At 39.4% G+C, this 22,203-nt stretch overlaps 1 protein-coding gene across 4 annotated transcripts in view; it reads left to right on the forward strand.

Annotated features, from left to right (window-relative positions):
- The window catches only part of epha3 (eph receptor A3), a 91,562-nt gene that overhangs the window by 11,185 nt on the left and 58,174 nt on the right, over positions 1 to 22,203 (forward strand). For 3 of the 4 annotated variants that reach the window (XM_085135319.1, XM_085135320.1, XM_085135321.1), the window contains exon 3: positions 5,313 to 5,973. In XM_085135319.1, the coding sequence (XP_084991445.1) occupies positions 5,313 to 5,973 (661 nt within the window). Of the gene's footprint in view, positions 1 to 4,425; positions 4,459 to 5,312; positions 5,974 to 22,203 lie in introns of those variants that run through there. The other variant, XM_085135322.1, reaches the window with a different exon arrangement.

The following is a 22,203-nucleotide window of genomic DNA, read 5'->3' on the forward strand; positions in this document are numbered from 1 at the left end:
TAGAATAAAAACTCAGTGCTCACAGTATGTGAACTTTGCTTATAGTGTCTGGATTCGCACAAAAATTGAACCAAAACACATTCACACCTCACATTCCAATTCTCAGGTCTGGAATGAGAGGGTGAGGTGACAGGCAAATAATAGCAGGGCTGATTATGCTTTGGGATCAGGCCCACCAGTCAGCCTACTCTTTCTCTCTCTCTATCTGTCTTCTTTCGTTTTGACAACTGCTGTTTCAGCTTCCTTAATCATCCAAGTGCTTAAAAGCCCCCGCGAACTGCGTCTACTTAATGTGCAAAATCAACCTGACCAGATAAACTGCTTTAAAGAGAGAAAGAGAGCGAACCTATCCTTAAACAAGGATTAGGTTGGTAATGCAAGAGACCAGAGGTAAGGAGGAAGGGGGAGGGTAAAATGAGTTATTGTTACTTTCGTGTTCCTGAGATAAGTTGGCACAAATCCTGAGAAGTTTATGTTATTACATCCTATTAAAAGTTGTATGCATTATACAACTGTACTGATAAACACAGTCTGATTTTGTACTAAACCTCCCTAAACTATGAAAATCTTAGACCTCAGTGTTACAAAGAAGAATTAGTAACAAGTAAACATGTTTTACCAGTGCAGTGAAGATCACGACATTTTTGAGACAAGCGTGTCTTAAAAAATGAAAAAAAGGTAAAGAAAAATAACATTAAGAACTTTGAGAATTACAGTACTCACATTTTTCTTTCTTGAGTACTGTTTAAATATAAATGAACAGCATTTGTGATTCCAGCATCCCCAAACAATTGCCATCAGCTAGTCTGTCCTTGAACAAAACACAAACAATTAGTCAGGCAAAGCTCAGGGTTGCACATAAACAAGAGATGGGATGAATACATTGGCCGGACAGAGTGATGAAATATCCTCTATTTGATATGTTGCAGTTGTTGAGCCTGTAACCCCAAAGACCTCTGTGCTCTAAGCTTCTCGTCCAGCATTTGTTGCAGACACTCCGGCTTTTAGGATCGCCCTTCTCCAGCTGTAGAGATTTAACAGAACGTTGTAATTATAATTGTTTTTTTTTTCTTTTCAGTAATCTGATACCCCAAAATCACAAATAGCCAATTTTGGCAGATGAGTAAATAAAGAGCTTATTTTAAAAGTAAAAACCAAAATGGGAACCATTCTGGTTTTGATTTTAACAGCGAGTAATTGTTTTTCTCTCCCAAATGAAGTTGAAATAATTATCAAAATCTTTAAATAAAAAAATATATTTTACATAACTGGATTAAACTGAATTCTGCACTATGTTATAAATTATCTAAACTATAACATAATGAAACATTTGTTATGTTAAGCTCTTGTTGAGCAAGTTAGACTTGTGATAAGAGCATGATTGAGCTTGTTTTCTTACACTTAACAAGACTTGCTTTTAATGTATTGCTGCCCTTTACAAGTCCATATACTGGCCCATTAACTACCATTGACCTGAGTGTCTTTGAAGTGGATAAACTGGTGTGCTGACTCTGTGACTCAGAGATGTGCCTGTTGCTCTAGGTATGTCCAGAGCAGATCAAGTTACCACACTTCATTTTACTGTCCCTTTAGCTACTTCACCTACAGCACAGATCAGAGAAACCAGGGGCAAGATTACACTGAACTTTGTCCCAGCTGTGACCATCAGGGGTCAGGGTCAAAGGTCACGTGGACTGCTGTAGGGTCCTAGTGTTGTTATATATCAATTAGAGGGCAGGGGGATGGGAGTTACACCCTCAACCCTTTGAAGAGAAACAAGGGAATCGCTGCTGACTAGATCTTTTTTTATCCTGACTGACATTCAGCATTTCTTGTGTAGGTGGAAGAGCTTACATGTATTGCAATGAGTGAGTAATAGCAATATTAGTGGAAATGTTGGGTCTAGAAACTCATGGGTACTGTGGTACACCTCCACTGAACCACACATAATGTAACAATCAACTAAATACGGATAATGATGTTAACATATTCTCTATTTCTTCTTATTTTTTTTTGACTTCTGGTCTAAAGGACAGAGAGTTGTAACTTAGAAATAAAGTGAAGTGATTCAAGGTTAGACAAGTTAACTCTTATGATGTAATGATTAGGGACAATGATGGGGAGACATTTTTATCCCTCTCACTTATTTTGGCAGAAAGTTGCTGAAGCTGAGTCATATTCTCATATAGCGTACTTAATGCACACATGCGCAGGCACATACAGACATATACTGGATTTCTGTGTTTGTGTTTGGCAAGCTTCTCTATAAGACAGCTTACAGACTGCCATCAGTCATAGTTGCTTTAGATTAAGATTAGATTATGAGCCTAACTTGAAGAAGAAGTACAATGTCTCACTGGACTTGTCACCTGTTAAAAAAAAGGAAAAATGAGGAGAAGGCTGTTTGCAGAATGGTAGAAGTTCATAAACTGCTATATTTAATTCCTGTTAAGTTCAACTGTATTTATAATAATGCCAAACCACAACAACAGTCAGACCAAGGGACTTTATATTATAGGGTAAAGACCCTCCATTAATAGAAAGGAAACCCCAACAATTAGATGACCCCCTATGAGCAAGAAGTTGACGACAATGGGAAGGCAAAACTCCCCTTTAACAGAAACCTCTGGCAGAACCAGACTCAGGAAGGCACTGCCATCTGCTGCGACCTGTTAGGGGCAATGGGAGGGAGGACAAAAGACCCACTGAGAAAGAAATCCAGAGATTAATAGTAACCAATCTGGTATATTAAGTGGTGATAAAGACATGGTGAGTGAAAATAGGTGAGTAAAGAACAAACACTAGGCCTATTGCAGCGTAACATAGAACATTCAGGGTCACCTGATACAGCCTGAACTATAACCTTTATCCACAGTATGATCCTTTGTTAATCCTAAAAAATGTATAAAAAGTGAATAAACAGCAACTGAAAAAATGTTGATGTTTTACATGACAAAACTGTATTTTTTCATCCAATTTTTGGAAAATAACTGTTCTTCCACTGTAATATTGAATGATATATGCTGTATTATGGGATTGATATGCTAAAATTTACTATGCAGTATGGTTCTATCCTCAGCTTTAATCTTTTTTGTTGCCGTTCTTAGCACCTTCACTGGCACAAGTCACCCAATTTCATGTATTTTTAGACAGAACGCAAACATCTGTCACTTCTCTTTAAAGCAGGTCACCACAAAAAAAAGTTAAATTACTGGTTGAACTCTCCTGGCAGAAACACATTGCTTTAACCATGACAAAAAGCACACATCTATATAAAAGACAAGCATAATAGGATATATTATTATTCTTCTGTTCACGGAAGTCTATTATCTTGTAAAATTTAATGTCAGCAAAATCATTAATCAAAGTGGCAGTCCTTGCCTTCACTTTACTTTTTGTTATGTCAAAGTCTTTCAACATAGCTTTTTGCATGTCATCACATCATTTTTATGCTTCTGTTTAAAGTCGTGCTCTTACACCTTTGAGTAAAGCAAGGTGAAATGTTAAGTTTAGCTTTACCTCTCTATATTTAGTCCCACTCACTCCTGCAGACATTTCCCTGTTATTGTTAGACCTCCAAAGAGCTAGGACTACTGGCTGATGAATGACGTGATACCAAAGCGGGTGATGGGGAGAGACTAAACACCAAAGAAGTATCGGCCCTCAGTTTTCATTTCACTTTATCTCCTGCTTTCTTCTTTTTCCTTTTTTTTAGCGCTTTCCTTTATTTCCTCTTGTTTTCTCTCCCCTGTCCTCCTCATTCTCTCGCTCTCTCAGGGGTGTTTCATTAACTTTGCCGTGAGATGAAAAGTGAGTGGCTATCCCTCAGCCTGAGAGCCTCTTGAACATCAGACATTCATACATATGCTTTACACCCGCACACCCCCACACACAGGCAGACAAAAACATGTAACAGAGAACCAACTCCTTCTTAGCTCGTCATTAATTTCTGAGTTCAGCTGAAGGCACCTGCTGTGTTTGCCTGCTATGAGACTTTAAACACTTCACATGAGCTTTATGTGAGTGCGTGTGTGGGTTTATGTTACCATTAATGCTTGTGGGTGAAAGGAGCAATAATTTAGGTTCCAGTTACCACGGAATTCTTTCTCTGTATATCTCTCCGTCTCTGAAGAAAGTGCTGCTCATTTAGACACACATGCATTCTGGATTTCACCATGAGAAAATATACACAAAAGCATCCATTTAGGCATTTACGCCCATTTGTTCTAATGACTGCCATTTCAGCCACTATGAGCCCGCTATTTCAGGTGTTTGTCCATTCATCATCACTCCGATTCAGCGCTGATTTGCCAGGACAGCAAAGCCAAAGCGCATGATCAATGAGTCTACCCGCTGTGTTGAATTCAAAAGGAATGACCCCACTTTCTTTTTCTCCTCTCCTCTCTCTTTGCTTTCTCCCAGTGGAGGGAAAATGTAAGATAGACACAAACGTTCCTGGTATACACTCTCATCTGTCTATACGTCGTAGCTCCTTTTGTTTCATAGTGGATTCAGCACGTTTCCTTTAGTAGAAGTAGTACTGTGATGCAAATAACCAAGACTGCAGCTTGAAAGTCCTCACTTTTAGAGAAAAACATTTTAGTATAAGGGTGGAAAAAAGAAACACTACGAGATTTTGTTAATATTTAACATTAATTAAGCTGCCTCACACAAATTTAAAAAAGATTGAAGATCACGTTTTCTAGCTTTTTTTTCTTGACGATATTTTCAGAGCCTTCTAATGTAGAAAATTTGGCTAAGCCAGCAAGTTTGCTTTTAATTAATTTCAACAATTTACAAGAGATCTGGTAGTGTGATTTTTCACCCTTAAGTGTTTATTAGATGCTTAGTATTCAGCAAGAATGTTTCTGGATCTAAATAATTCATCCCTAAATGCTTACAGGGTGGAGATAACTTTATTTTTTCTCTGCTATCTTCCCCTCCTTTCCTCTTATTCCTCCTTCTTTGACTGCAAATTCTCACTTTCCTCATTTGTTCTGTCTCACCCTATTCCCTTTACTCCCTTTGCTTCTCTTTTGACCCCAAACTTCCCAATCCCCTTGCTTTCCTTTTTTAAATCTAATATATTTTCACTTGATCCTTTTCATTACTCATAAAACAAATCTGTCTTCCCTGTATCTATGCTTCTTCTATTTTTCCTTCTGTTGCATCCATTCCTTGTTATCTATCGCTCTCGATCTTTAAATCTACCTTCTCCCCTTTTTTTCTGTATTTGGTCTCTCTTGTCTATTACTCTTCCTTGTCTTCCTCTGTTTCTCCCTTCGACCTTTCCTTGTCTCTATTTTTTCCAGTGGGAGGAGATCAGTGGGGTGGATGAGCACTACACTCCCATCAGGACCTTTCAGGTCTGCAATGTGATGGACTACAGCCAGAACAACTGGCTTCGGACCAACTGGATCCCTCGCCAATCTGCTCAGAAGATCTATGTGGAGCTGAAGTTCACTCTGAGGGACTGCAACTCAATCCCGTTGGTACTGGGCACCTGCAAGGAGACATTCAACCTCCTCTACCTAGAGGCAGATGATGACCAGGGCAGCCACTTCCAAGAGCATCAGTTCTCCAAGATTGATACCATTGCTGCTGATGAGAGTTTTACTCAAACTGACCTTGGAGATCGCATTCTCAAGCTCAATACTGAGGTACGCGAGGTGGGTCCCATGACCAAGAAGGGTTTCTACCTCGCATTCCAGGACGTGGGCGCCTGTGTAGCTTTGGTGTCAGTAAGGGTTTACTTCAAGAAGTGCCCACACACTGTGAGGAATCTTGCCTCTTTCCCTGATACTGTGCCCATGGACTCCCAGTCACTGGTGGAAGTCAAAGGTTCATGCGTCAATCACTCCAAAGAGGAAGAGCCTCCTCGAATGTACTGTAGCACAGAAGGGGAGTGGCTTGTGCCTATCGGGAAGTGTCTGTGTAACCCAGGATATGAGGAGAGAAGCAGCACCTGCCAAAGTAAGAAACATATTTTTTTTGCAACTTTTTCTCAACAGTACTCTCACACATGCCTTGCCATGCATTGATTCTGCATGTATAAATGCACGTGTCACTTCTCTTCTACACATATCCCTTATTTGAACCTTTGGCCTAAACAAGCAGATTTTTTTTAAAGCTGTAAAAGTAAACAGTGTGATATCAGGACTCTCACGCTTCATATCTGTCAGTCCAGAAGGTTTAATGTCAAATACACTCTCTGTGGGCATGTGTGTATATGTTTGTGTGTGTATGCATTGTTTATGTGAACTCTTCAAACTAACCCCAAATTCCCAGGGTGCTGGGTGATTGGTCGGTAGTTATACGTGCATATTCCCATACATTGTGCAGCATATAGAGGTTCAATAGCAATTTTCTCTGTGACACATCATTAGCTATGGGAAGATTTTAAGCAGAGCAGAAAGATGGGACTGATAACACAGAAGAAAGGAGTGGGCTGGAGTGGATGGTGAATGATGGGATAGCTGCGGTGATGGTTGTGGGTGTTGGTGAAGGTAGCAATGAGTAGTCATTCGATGTGGTTTCAAAAGTATGCAAATCTGCATGCCTAAAATTGCCTTTCATGTCCTGACCAACAGGACTGGTCTTCCGTACTATCGTCACACATGTTATGCAGGGGACTGTTTTTTGTTGCTGCTGGATGGTTTTTAAAGTGAGCTTGTCAGAATGATTGCAGTGATACTTTGGCTGCTAGAGTTAAAGAGCTGTGCTTGGCCAGTGGGGTGACACTTTGCTCTGCAACACATCTATACATGAGAGTTTAAAGTATAGTAGAGAATATGTAAAAGGCCTCTGATTGTTGTTGTTCCTCCTCACATCATTTTGCCTAAACAACTTTGTCAAAAGAAGTAAAGTTATCCATTTTGGGATAAAAAGGGATTAGCATAAAAAAATGAAAATAAAGTCTTCAATATCCATGGTGTAATGCATCATAAACGTCCCAAACATATATATTTGGATCTGGGTTTTAAATCTTGTAGACATGTACACAGATAGGACATCATTACACCACTTTACTCAAAATTAAATTTCCTCTGTTTTGCTTCTGTGGCTGCTATAACAGCTTTCATCAATTACAGTTACAGTACTTCATCGGTGTTTCCATGCATAAAAAAAAAGAAGAAGTAGAAAGTGGTCCCTGGTGTGAACAATACAATGCAGATGTGTTCAGTTCATATAAATGTAAATGCCACTATGGATATGATTACATTATATTACATTTATACATTTTTGTTTGATTATACAAAATCTAAAATAGTGGCAAACAAGACCAACGTTAGCTGAAGGTTTCCATGATGCTCTATATCTGCTCCTCTTTACTTATTTTCTGTGAGATCTTCTCTGCTTAAGAAGCCAGACACAGCATCCATCTGAAAGCAGCCACCCCTGCACTGCGGCTGTCCCAGAATGACTTTAAAGTTAAAACGGTGTTGAAGTTTCTGAAAAGGAAATCCGTCTTTAGCATTCTAGGTTATTATAGTGGGTCCCAAATGGTCCCTTGTTCATCAGTTCTCTCTTTTCCAGAGCCATGCCCAGTGTTAATTAAAGATCAAAGATGGTCTCCCAGGTCAAGCCCCTGCTGTCAGGGCCAGGGGGAAGTGCTTTTTTTTCTGTTGCTGTGAACTCCAGGCCAACCTGTCTAACTGTACAGATAGGAGGGAAAACCTTTTCCACACTTGTCAGTATATTTTTCTGAATTTACTCATTAAAAGCCAATGGTATCTACTGCTGAACCCCTTTGTCCCTGGTGATTAACATCTTCTGAGTAATTAGAATTTCTCCCAAGTGTCACCTGTGATTTTCATTTTTGGATTGCACTTATCTTGGTTTTGTTTTTCCAACTGTCATTTTTAAATTACACGGAAATAGTGTAATTTTTCATTCATATCTTTCTTATTTTTCTGCTTTTTGTCCCTATATTGGAAAGAGTACGACATGTCATTTCAAGAATGGGACATTGTACAGACAAATGGCTCCCCCCTGTCCCCCCCTGCTCCCCCCTCCTCCCCCCTCCTCTCACTTCCTGCCTCTGTGAATTGTGTGAATGTTTAGATGTATTTGACAATCTCTTATTAGTTTCAGAGTGGTCTAATGGACTCTAATAAGGTCTTATGTTACCATGGAGTGGGACAGCTGCACCAACAGGTCCCCACAATCCCTGCATGCAGCCGTTGGGGGCCCCATCATGCAGCTTGCTCTCCAGGCCTTCTGTGTTAACAGATAGATGGCTGAATGGGGTTAGGTCATCCCAAACTGATAGCAAAAAGAAAAAAAAGACATATTTACAGTGCTACGAACAACAAGCCACAACATTTTCTGGGAAAAAGAAAATGGAGAAGTGGAGAATAAATAGCACTGTATATTGTCGATACTTCAGTGATATTAATTATAGACAAAGAAAACTCTTCTGTTGGTAAACTCTTCAGAGGCAGTGCTCCCAGTGTCCTGAGAAATTTCTGTTGCTATTTGACAAAAATAAACAAATATGTTATTAAGATGCTTAAAAACACAGACAAACATTGAACTTATGTTTTTTTTTTTTCTGGCAGGAATAATAAGGTGGATTTAAAGACAAAAATGCTTGGACTAAGTATTGTTGACAGTGAAGATTAAGCACCTTTACTGAATACTTTATGATTTGCTTTCTTTGATAAGATGCCTTGTTGCAGCACCTCCTCTCCTCCTTCTCTACTTTGTGAGTCTGTCTGTCTGTTTTTGATTGAGTGAAGGGGGAAGAGAAAGAGTTCGCAAGCAGTTGCTTTTGTTTACACAGACTCCAAAGTGTGTTTAAGGGCTTTAATAAAGTAGACTCTAGCATTAAACCATCATTATCTTTCTGGACTGTGTATGTGTGTATGTGCGTGTTTGTGTCCATAGTCAGCAATGTTTGTCAAAGCAAGGATGTTGTTTCAGTGGCGCCTTCAAAGGAGCATGTGAATTCTGTCTGGCTTAGGCAAAGGGACACGGCAGTTATGCGAGCATGTGCATATCCAATTTTTGTTACGATGAAACTCTATGAAAAGATAAGATGAAGATTATAATACAGTACAATGCGAATGGACGTGTCGCTGATCGCCCGGATTACTGTATGTTTTGTGAGCAGCCTTCAGCCTTTCCACACAGAGAATGTGAGGCCAGATTTAATCTCGCTAAGTCAGTCTTTCATCTGTCATTAGAACAGACTGGAGCAGGTGAACCAACTCCTATCTACCATCAGTGTGAAATTCCTGCAACCCTAATTTGATCCTAAAACAGCAAACGCATGCCAGTTTGTGAACGCGTGTGTGACTGTGTGTTTGCGCATGCACGTTGCAAATGCAAGCAGCTGTTCGTTCATACGTTGACGAGAGACCTAAGTTTACATTCTTGCTGGATTTATCAAGACACACAATCCTGAAACCTTCCAGCAACGTAAAGCTTATTACAATTACACAGACAAAGTGTCACACATAAGCCTCAGTTGTTACTCGCCAGCATTGCTTACCGTATGCTTTCACGATAAGAGGAAGAAGGCGAGATGTTTTAAAAGTGGTTTTAACTTCTCTTTTTAAAATCATTTGCGACTGGACCAACACCAAATAAAAGTTCATTTTCCCTTTCTGTTTCCTTCCTCTCCATTCATCCCAGCGCCCGATCGACTTGGCTGCCGGATCAAAGCCCGTCGTCCATCTCATGTCAAATGTTTTATTTCACTCTCCACTCTTTCACTTAAGTGATTTAGCTGCTGCCCTCATGCACTGAACTGCATGGCTTTCAAGCAGACATTCTGGACTCACATTATACATCTTTCACTGACACTGTCACGCAAAACTGCAACAGCTTGGTCAAAGAAATACTCAAGCTTAGCCTGAAGATATTCAACACCCACTTTAGCCTCTTATAAGACGATTATATATAGAAAGACAAGAAATTAACTTCTTCCCTGAAACACTTATTTGTTGTTTATTCCCAATCTACTGACTCGCTATCATGCAATTTGGATGGCCCACATATTATCACCATAACAGGAAAATATATGGCCAATCCAATTTGCATGAAGCTGGTTGTAAGAGCTAAATGCTAGCATGGATTCACTGTTGTTCTTTTTGTGACAAATGTGCATCTATTTTTGTTTTGGAGTCTCCCTGCCCCCTAGTGATCAGAAATCCTTCAATGCAACTACATGTTTCATATAAAAACCCTGGATTTATAAAAAAAATATTACATTGTCAATGGCCCATGTATTTTATGCACACACACGTAAGAAAAATAATATCACTGGAGAGCTCCTACAGTTATGCTTAATATTTTTCGTGTGTGTGTGTTTTTTCCATGCTGTTGCTGTAGTGTCTTTGTTGTATACTTTTCTGTCAGACTGTTGAAGTTGAGTGCTGTGAATTCATGGAGCTGCTGGCTCTCCTCTGGTGCTTTGGAAGGACTCTGTTTGTTTGTGTTGGCCATTATATAACTGCCCAGCTCTCACAAAACATGTCACTTGTACCCGCAAATTTACACAAACCCACAAACCAATTGAAATGCACATATATGTAGCACTGCATTCTAAACTCTATTTCTAATCCACGACAAAACTAAAATTTATCATGCCTTCTTTTCTGTATTCAGGTACATTTTTACACATCTGTTCACATCTTATGTGAACAGTTCACTGAGTGGTGTGGTGGGACATTATTCAGTTTTCCAGCAGAATCCTCCTGCACTTCATATACCGTCCTTCCACATTCATAATGAAGAAAGCAGCCTAGCTCAGTATAGCAATAGCCTGTACTATTCGGCATTCGGTTCTTTGATGAAGGGCACCTTTGCTCTTTGTGGTTGAGAATGGAGGTCTTTTTTAGACTATTGCCACACACACATTTAAAAATCTAATCCAGGCAATCACATCAGTTAAATCTGTCCCATGTGTCACTGTGTGTGTTTGCGTGTGTGTGTTTGGATGGGTGAATTGAGCATTATACAGTACACGGCTCTGGTCTAACACTGGTGTTCCATTGCATCGGTCTCCTCATCTCTTGTCAGTTTAGCTTAGTGGGGATGCTTTTTCTGCTGCAGCATTTTGGCTGTGTGCTGCCTGGCGTGTAGCCGCTTTGGAGCTGAAAAGAAGAAAAGAGGCTAGAGAAGAAAGACAAGGGGTGGATTGAGTGCTTCGGAGAGAAAGGTTCAAGATCATGATGCTAACTCTACATTATATGTAGTTACACAAAATTTACACCCCACCCTGATGTAGATCAAAATTAATTTTACACAGTCTTTGTTAAAAATAGGTTAAAAAAATATCAGGGAGGATTCATATCAACCGCCCTGCCACCCTTATACTAACTCTCATTTCACAGCAGCTAGGAGACTATACTGTATGTGTGAATTATGTGTGTGTTTGTGTGTTCAAGCAGGTAAAAAGGACAAGAAGTGTCACAAAAACAGATATAATTACAGATTTTATTGAGCTGTAGTGTAAGTGGATGAAAAACCTCAGCAATGATCTTGAATATGCTTATTTACTGTAGGGTGTATACGGTGTATATGAGACAAAGAGAGAGAGAGACCACATTCATCCACTGATCCATGTGCAGCCTGAAATATAGCATCAAAGTCTCAGTTCATCTTTAAATCACTGTGTACTTCCTTATCTCTTTGTGTAGTCTTATAGTATATATTTATGCATCGTTTGTGTGTGTAGGTGGGTGTGTGTGTGCATATGTGGCTGGCATTCAGGAAGCGGTAGCCAAGGAAGCAGGAAAGGTTTGCTCATTCTTGGTATTATTGCCTGTTTACTTTTCTCTTTATGAGCCTTCCAGTGCAGGCTGGGGGTAGCGGGTAAGCCTGTCAACCCAGAGCACTGGTGCTGTTGGGACTTCAAAGCTTTTGGTAACCACAGGCTCAGGAATTCAAGTTAACACACAGTCACAGACAAATATACACAAATGCACACACAAAACCGTGCCTGTAGCAGAAACAAGAGGGATAGATAGATGGGGTGTTTATTTGTTGGAGAGGCCCCTGCCAGTTGACCGAACCTCTTCACAGCGACCAGTCTTTGTGTATGTGTGTGATGCATGTGGGTGTTTGTGCCTGATCTGTTCACAGAGATAGAGTGTACAGGCAGTATGTGTGTCCAGACAGAAAACAAATACACAAAAGAAAAGAACAGCATATATATAGATGGACATGCATAGCTGTGATTTTGGTGTTACGGCCATATCCACAGATGCAGCCCATGGGCGTAGCTTAATACTGATGGATGATAACTGTGGATTTAGCAATGCGTTTTAATCTCAGGGCATCTAGTACTCCCATTTTGCCAAAAGCTGCTCTATCACAGACATATGCGCAAAGTGTCTGTTTGGCTTCAGTGCTGTGATACATCAGCCAAAGTTTATCACTTTGTGAAAGTTTGGAAGTTTTGTGTTTTGTACTTTGCTTTGTTTGGCTTTCACCTGACAATAAATTTCATCTTTATTTGCTTTTGGTGCTTGTACAAGTATGTGGTTAAGTTTAGAAAAATAAGCTTTGGTGAAAAAAAAAGTTTTAGGCTACTCAAGCATAGACAAAACATTTAAATATGAAGCCGAGGGGGCCTAAACAACAGTTATATGTTGATTCATAATTAGGACCTTCCTTACCATTACCAAAAAAAAAACAAAACATCATAATATTGTCACCAAATCCGCAACTGCAACAGGTTTGGCATCAGTGTTTGACCACTCCAAGAATGCATGTGAGCATATGTGTCATTGTTTCAGTGGAAAGTCAAGGACTGAAGGATGGACACCAGAGGAAACATCCTGTGTGATGAAGTAAATGTTTAGTATACATGTAATGTAACAAAGGAGGGAAACGGTGCAGTACAACATGGCAGTCACTCCATCATTTCTGATAGATGAGAAGCAAGTAGTTGGAAAGAGCTGGAGGAGGAGATGGGGAGGTGAAGGCAAGGAAGAAAGAAAGCAGCTGTCACTGGGACGTAGACCCCCGCTGATAACTGGTGCTGAATGTCGGTTTTATGATTTGTGATGTCACCGGCATTAATTTGACATCTGCGTCATTCTTTCGGCTTTGCTCCTCAAATTGTTTTCCACTTGTGCTATTTTGAACTATTTCTGCATGTTAGCCCATGCAGTGATTATCCACGATAGTTTAAAACAGGCAGTTGAAATGACTATGTGTGACATTTACAAAGGTCAGTGCATATTTAGTTTTTCTTTGGAACTGCTTAACTTATTGTAATTTAACCTATCACCTTAACATATTCTACTCAGTTGTATGTTCACTTTTTATTTAAAAAAAAGACGAATCAAAGGAAAACACAATATTATTACAAAATCTTTCTCGATAAGGAATTCTAGAAACACCATTAGTAAGCAAGCCTTATATATATATATATATATATATATATATATATATATATATATATATATATATATATACATATATATATATATATATATATATATATATATACATATATATATATATATATATATATATATGGGAAACTGGATGCAGCATAATCAGAAGCTCATTTGTATTTCAAATTATTTCTCCACTTTCTGCAATGACTTTTTTTTGTATATCTGTGCAACCATAACCAGCTCCATTACCACTTTCAGTTGGTAATGGAGCTGACTGACTGCACAAAAGACATATTAGAGGACCATATAATGTCAGAAAATACTGTAATGAAACATTGATTAAAATGCTACTACTACCAATAATATGGCTACTTATACTAGAAATTGATATTCAGCCTACGCTTATATCACATTCTTAATTAAAGTTATGAATAAAAGAGGCCTAATAATGTAAATCTATTTTGTGTGATCTCTGCTGTCCTTGGTGCTGAAGCTGCAACCTCAGACACTTCTAGAGGCTGCGACTGTCAAGTGTCTCACTTATCTAAGCCCACACTGCAGGCATGTATAGTGACACTGAGTAGTTGTCAGAAGCATCATCTTATTGTATAGATGAGATGCGTTCAGAGAGGCCTCTCAGTGTCATTTCAGTTGAAAAACCCCAGCGTCACCACATAAATGTCTGTCTTCGAGCAGCTGTCTGATCTTGCTGTGCTGCTGCATCACAGATGTCAGCATAACAACCTTTCCGTTTTAACAAACGCTACATTCTTTAATGTCAGCCAAGCAAAAAGAAAAAAAGGAAAAATGAAAACAAAAGGCAGTGTCTGTTTTAAAACCTCTGAAAGTTAGGGCACAGCATGGAAGTCTGGTGGTAATTCTGCAGTGAGGCCTGAGTCAGTTAATGTAGAGACAGTTACCGTTGATGTGGTGGCACATTAGAACTGATGTACTTATTTGTCAGACACCTCTGTTGCTACAGAAGCCTCCTAGACATTCAGATGTTTTATGATATCTGTTTTTTTTTTCTTTTCTGCATTCATATGCTGCTCTAATGCTAAGTTATATGACACATATCAATACATCATAATCAGTATTATCTGAAACCTTGTCAGACTGACTTTGTTGTAGAAGGTTATTGTGTAAGATAACAGTATTTTAGACTTGGCTATAGCCAGTTTAAGTCAATTATTTGTACTGTGCAATATACAAACAGGGAAACTCTAAATGCTATATATGGTAAAGCAGGTAAACATCAGAGGTAAGACTTAATTAGCATACTATAATGCAATTGACGGCTAATTTGACACAGCAGCCTACAGTCTGCAAAAGCAACCACAAATGATCTGCAAGGGCAACAAGGACGGCACAATGTCCACCTAGCCCAATTCCTTGTTACACAAAGTCAAATCAAGTTGAATTGTTTTATTTAGCCCAGTTTTGATTTAACCTTGTGTATCCCATAGCACCTGAGGGCAGCTCTTCTAAATTCATACAATTCATTGTTTTTCTGTTGCATAGTTTCTATGATTATCTATGTATGAAAACATTGTTATACAGACTGTTTTTTATTCTATGTGAATAATATCAATTCTCGTATGTCAATTACATATTTTGGCAGTATTTTTCAGTTTTTCCTCCTGAGTCACCTCAAATGCCTTGATGGCATTCGTCTGTAGTAAGAATAGCCTGTCAGTGTGGCATGTCTATTTACTCTTCAGGAAGCTGAAAATCTTTGTGAAAGGAGTCCAAGGAAAGGCAATGAGTCAATGGAGCATCAATTCTGTTCAGTGACAGTGATACTGAGGTGATACTTTACTGCCTTAGGTGCTTCTTTTTGTTAGTGTTAGCTAATGACTGCCAGTGGTGTTAGGAATTGTTAGCCTCTGTTAGGTGGTGTTACTGAAGTGTTATTTGAAGTAAAGCTAATCCTCTCAGCAGCTGGTTTCTATGAAATTAAACTGTTCAGTGCAGGGAAAGTATGCTATTTTTTTTAGGATACTTGAGTCCAAATTATGGTCCTGGTATAATTTTAGCTTATAAACTGGTGTTGTTGTTGTTGCTATAGTTGCTAATGGTCAGCTTTCCGGAGACTATTTACTTTCCTCTGCAGGAGAGTTTCACATCTCATCTGCAAACAATAACTTAGCTAAATGCAACAATGCTGTTTATGTATGGGTTTTTTGTATAGTATTGATTGTAGTTCAGGACATGAGGCTTTAAGTAAGGAGGATGGAATGAGATTGAGATGAGGGAGGAGAGTGCCTAGAGGAAGGAGGAGAAGATGACAGAGTGAGCAGGGACTATTCATCCCAGGGTCCAGTTGCCTAGGTAACCCTCTAATTTATTTACTACTCTGCCATTAGTCAGTCACCAATCGCTGCACTGGATACTTAAATCACTCACCTCAAAGTTGAGAAAAGTTTAGTGGGACGTGCTCACAGTTTTTTTAAATGATATATATATATTTTTTTCACATTTAGTCCTCGGATGTCTATGGTCTCTGGTCCCTGTATTTCTAAGTGTGGGGCTTTTATTCCTTCTTTACCCTCTTTTGTATATTTGAATGCGCTTGTTTCCTTCTAGGCGTGTTTGCTTGTGAGTCATTGACCTTGCTAACGTGACCTTGGTGCTAATATTATTTGCGTCTTCCATCTTAATCACTTCTGAAAGATGTGGGGCTTCACAGTTCCTCTGGGATCTATATGTGCTTATGTGTATAAGAGTGAGAATTAGTACGTGACGTACAGTAAGCCTTTTAATGTTACAGCGATCATTAGAGAGAAGGTGCTTACTATGACAGCAACCACTGACACATGTCGATACACACACACACACACACACACACCAAATCTGAGTCTGTTTTTACTGGTGGAGTATTATTTATTTTTTGTCTATTCATTCTTTTATTACATCTTTTTTCTTTTAAATAGATGCTATAAATGACTGTCCGCTTTATGTTTTAAATAAACATCAGCAGAAGTTTTAATACAGTACTTCTAGCCTTTAAAAAGATTTTGTTTTTGAGTTTCCAGATCTAATTTCTGTATTTCTGTGCCTAAGGGGCAGTTAGTTGTATGTAATAACAGAATATGTTGCCTTTGAGATTAGGATTAAGGCTTCGATAAAGAAGTGCCTTACTTTTCTGTATATTGAGCTGTGCTTTTAGTTAAAGAGGCCATGATTGGATCGGTTTCCATTTTGAGGCTGTACAGGAAAGGGACTGAACCAGTGCCTGCTGCCCTGAATTTAGGTGTACTTTGATTTTGTTTACAAGTGTGCATGAAAAACATGTTGGGAATATATCTGTGGTTTTATATGTATATATATTGTGCCTCTGTGGTTAAGAGAAAAAATGACTTACATGTGTTTTTGTTTTGACCCACAAACTTAAGTTTGCTCCTGGAAAATTATAGAATTATGACGACAAGCACTGTGGAGACAGCAGTTGAAGTTGAACTTTAGGCTCCATTAGTTGGTGCAAGAGCTCAATGAAGGTGGCAAACCTGGTAATAATGTCAGATATGTCACAACCGGGAGGTCGAACGCTGGAAAGTGGACTCAAATGCAGGTAGCATATGGAGATTCGGAGATATAGTGGATAAAAAAAAAAAAAAGATTTGTTAAGATTTATTTTGGCACATGAAAATGGCACACGTAAACAGAAGTACTAAACATGAACTAAGGGCGAGAGGGAAAGCGCTAAACCTCTGAGTTTGCTCAATTACAATACTAACGTAAAGCTTCACACCAGGGGACTAAGAACCTGTAACAGACACTGTGACTGGCAAGAACTTCAAAATCACTAAATACTACACAAAAGTACTCTATGAGATGCTGTGACGCAAGCAAAACTATGAAGCACTATTCTTGGCTAGAGCAATCTCAACGATAATCAAAAATGTAAACAAGAATCACACCGCGAGTACAGCAGCAGAGTCCAAAAGAAAAGGTCACTCTTAATGAACTGGGGAAAAACAGCCTGGGCTCGATACTGGGTATTTTCCGGAGCAGGCACACTTAGGTGGAAGATTACAGGGCAACACTCACTGAGTCACTGAAACAAAGGAGAGCGAAGTCAGAGCGAGCCCAAGCAGCAGTCTGGGGAGTAAGGGCTAAAATGCAATAGTCTTACTTTTCTAGGTGGAGGTGAGGCTTGGGGGGAAGAAAGGTCCAGGTGAGGCTAAAAAAGTTCACGTCACTCACGATGAGGTTCTGGGCAGGGAGGCAGGCAGAGTACGCCGAGAACAGAAAACAAACAAGCGACTTAGAGTTGAGCAGGTTTATGACGGCAAGATCCAAATTTCCCTGAAGCTGCAGAGGGCGAGAAGACAAGTTTAGCTCCAGAAGACACACTAAAACAGGATTTACATGACTGTGACTTTCAGTGACGAGGGTTAGCTGATGTTCCGGCAACGAAAGTTTGAGAACGCTGGTCTTAAGAGCCTGCCAGCTGATTACACACAGGCACAACAAACGAGGAGGTATGGCGACCCCTGCCCAGTGATGGATTCACTGGCATGCTGGAAAATCCCGCACTCACCCGGACCATGACAAACTAGGCCGAAATAAGTGGTACTTCAAGGTAGATCTGAAATTTACCTGAAAATGTTTATTTTATTTCTTTATTTTTGGTTTTTATTTCGTTTTTTCGACAGGCCATTTTGCTATAAAAAAGTGAAAAATCAGCGAATGGCATAGACAAATAAGTGTACTCTACTTACTCATACCTCCTTGCATTGCCTTCTTCTTTATGTGAAGAAACACAAAATAAAGTAAGCAGAGGATAATATATATCTGTTTTGGTGCCCCTGCAGAAGTTTCTGATGTCCCAGACAGTGCTGTCTTCCTGAAATGATCCATAGACTCAGACACCACGCATCCTTGATTCTTCCTCCTCCAACAGTTGATAGAGATAAAGTAAAAGGTCTCTGCACTCATTTAATGCATACTCTAGCCATCCCCATCCTTGCGCACGAAGAAGAGTGGTGACATTTTACCTTCATCAGTGGCCGTTAACTTAAAAATGGTGTCAAATGGAACGACATGCCCCGCGGTGTAAATGTATCTGTGTGTGTGGGAAAGTGTTCATCTGTGAGAGAGGAACGGGTCATTTGTGTGTGAGAAATATGCTGCTGCTGTGTATGCATGTGAGTGCATGCACAGTTTTTGGTGCTGATTAAAGGCAGTCAGGCCTCAGTGATCAGGCCTTCTGCTTGCACTTCGAATGCCAAACACAACCGAGGATTCCCAGTGCAGCCAAGCATAGAGTCTGCAATGCTAGACCACACTGGACAACCTTAAAGGACTGCAGCTGTGTGCATGTTTTTCATCTTTTTATTCTCCTTTATGCTCTTCACAGACAACATAAAGCTATATAGATGGGGGAAAAAAGTTTTCAAAAAGCCACTTTTTCTCCATCTTCCAATTTTCGGCATCTAAACAAAGCACTACTGAGTGTGCGAGTCTTAGTCTTTATGTATTCCTTCCTAAGCTTTAACTCTGATTTGTCAAGCAAACTTTTAAGCCATTCATGCTGTACGAGCAAAAGTTAGACTATGGGAGTTCCGACGCCACAATTCATCACCCTGACATTTAAAGGAAACGTCTGTTCCAAGAACTTGGTCAATATTAATGTTTTTGTGTTGCAAGTTCTTGCAGACTTATTGAGCCATCACAATAATATCATGATAAGATGCATGATGCAACACCTATTTCAAAATCATTCGTGCAGCCCTTTCTTTTTTTTTCAGCATAGCCCCATAATGCTGTCTTTTATTAATCCCAGATTTGTGTGCCAGGAAGTGTTTGCACTGCCAAAAATGTTAAACGCCACTTCCCTCAAAACAGAGGTGTCTCTGTGTGCCTTTCTCTCAGCCTCTCCTCTTCTAGAGGCTTGAGTGAAGTGCCACTTATACCACGACAAAGAATCCAACCTTTAAAGGTTGAGGGATATTGCAGAGATGACCTTTCTTACAATTACACACACTCACTACACACACACACGCGCGCACAAATATGCATGGAAGGTTGGGGGGGCAGAGTGAAGATGAGCAAAGTAAAATGGCAGACAGCAATGTCCAACAAGATTACTGTACTCATCATCCACAGATTTCCAACCTCCACCAATTCATTTCCTTCCGCCTCTGTCTGTTCAAATGGATGGCACCAGACATTTGTCAAGGTGAAGGTAGAGCGCCCCATGCCTCGCAATACAACCAACCAATTTTTCCATTCTTCCGCTCTGCTAGTCTTTTGCTATTAAGTGTTCAATTTCAGCACCTGGAGGTGATGCCAAAGAGCAAAGCCTCCAGGAATGTTAGAGAAATCTCACTGATTAATGCAACACCCCTGCACTCACTCCTGCCTGTTTCTAGTGGCTTTGTACTGCTGTTGATGCAAATGCCTACAGTGATGTGCACTGTGCTGATACTTGTGTTGCACAAAAATCTGTTTTGTTTTGTCCTGTCCATCTGATACATTAATTTCAGAAACACATAAACAGGAAAGCTGATTCCCTAAATTGAGTTAGAAATTAATTATGCAGTGTGACACTGCAATATTTTTCTTGTGTATGTGTGTGTGTGGATTTAGTATTATCAGATGTCAATACAATATGACAGAAAAGCTCTCCAGAGAGCATGTGACAAATATGAATTAGTAGAATAATAGCAGCATTCAGATAATGGACAATGATAGAACAATAATTATAATAATAAGAAGAAGATATTAAAGAAATTTCCACTTTTCAGACTATTTATTTTCATTCTTGGTGAATTGCAATTTCCTGGTCAAAGAGCCTCACTCGTTGCTATGCATGTGTGTGTGTCAGTGGGGGTAGGCTGAGGATGACAGCTCAGTGCCAGAGGTAATTTAGGTGTATTGTATTGATGAGACCTCAAATCTAATGAGCTTTAGCCAATTAATCCATCGATTTACATGTAAATGGCTCCTGAAAGGGCACTGGCTGTGGCTGCCATCTGCATGTACTTACCATGCTAATGTTGTGCTGAGTGACACTCAACACGAATGCAGAAATTTAGGAGCTGAGAGACTAAAAGTGTCTCAGGCAGAGAGAGAGAGACATGACTGCTTGATCTTTGATAGATTGCGCTACATCCCATTATCTGCAAAATAGGGTGTTAATTGCAATGCCATACATCAACTGTGGGTGCACACACCTTTTAATTAAGAAACAAACATCTTTGATCTGTCAATCTCCCACTAGACCCCTGCACATGAGTCTGTAGGAGTTTTTTTTTTATGTAGGTTCAATTTTGTTTTTACTTCATTGATATTCATAATTTGAGTTTGAGCAATGTAATTCAAAAAAGAAAACAAATTAAAACTATTTTCCTCTTGAGACTGATATATTTATAAGGAAAATGGTAGTTATTTGTGTTTTTGTGTTTCATTACAGTCTCAAAAGGTAGAAATAGTCATAAAATTTATAATGATAAGAAATAATCTTACCTTTCTGTACTCTGTAATATCTGTGATCATGAAAGTGTCATTTGGGTGCGACATGATAAACAATTATTCTGCATTCCTCTCTTGCAAACCTATTCTAGTTTTACAGTAATTGATATTTCAAGTATCATTTTTAAGTTTCCTTTAAGTGTGAAGAATAGCTCGTCCTAGCTGTGCTCTTCCCGAGTCTTGCTATCAGCTAGCATACTGGCTGTGGTTCAGTGTTAATTACGAATGTGCTCAGCTTAACTGAGATACTCAGTAAATTGTCCCCAGGTGGGGAAAGAATAGGCTCTATCGTCATTTCTCATAACTGCAGTTGAGCTAATTATGATGGTGAGTGTGTGCAAGCGGGTTGTGCTGGCAAAGCCTTTTCTGTCATCTGTGTATGTTTAGGGCCACTTGAGAGTGGTAGCTTCTACGTGCATTTGTATGTGTATGATTTGGTGTGCACTGTGTGTGTGTATGTCTGTGTATATGTTTATGTATATCTGTTTGGAGGGTGTGTGTGCGAGTGGATATGATGATTTGAAGCGCTGTGTGTGTGTGTGTGTGTGTGGGTGGGTGGGTGGGTGTGTTTGTACATTCAAGCATGGCGAGACTACAATTGGCACATGCTAAAACATGAAACTTCCAAAGCCAACAGTTCTGTTAAGTGAGATGTGCTGTGTTATAATGATGCCATCTATCATTCCTTTCATCTCTCCATTCCTTTATCCCCTCACTCCTCCATCACTGTCTCTGTGGCCTCATTAATTTAGCCCGGACTATTTATGGTCCTATAAAAACAATAAGGAAAGAGAGTAAGGGTTTTACTGGCAAAAAAAGATACTTACAAAGCATGGGAAAGATGAGGAAGCCTGTCAAATTAGATGGAGCATACCACATAATTTTCAGTTAATTGCACTTGACCCTTAACATCTGGTTAACATTGGACAATGGTTACAAATACCCAGTATTCATTTGAAAAATTAAAAGTACTTTAGTCAATATTTCATACAAAAACTAAAACAAATAAATGGGAATTTACTCTGGCTATGGAGACAGATTTTTAGAAAACCAAACACAGGCTACAATGCAATACTTTGAGGTTAGAATTCATTAATATTGAAGGTAGCATTGTAGGACAATTAGAGCACATTCTTAAACTTTCACAAACTGTTGAACTGTAAACTTCATATTAATTTTTAATATGAGGAGCCATGCCTCAGGTGGTAGAGCAGGCTATCCTGACATTAGTGGTTTGATTCATGACACTCCACTCAAATGTCTTTGGTCAAAACCCTCTACCGCAAATAGCTCATGATGGCAGGAAAGCTCAATCATCTTTAGCTGTGAAACAAAGTAATTGAGAAGCTATTTTTTACTGTTTGTA

Source organism: Neolamprologus multifasciatus, chromosome 16 (genome assembly GCF_963576455.1).
Source record: "Neolamprologus multifasciatus chromosome 16, fNeoMul1.2, whole genome shotgun sequence".
Lineage (NCBI taxonomy): Eukaryota > Metazoa > Chordata > Actinopteri > Cichliformes > Cichlidae > Neolamprologus > Neolamprologus multifasciatus.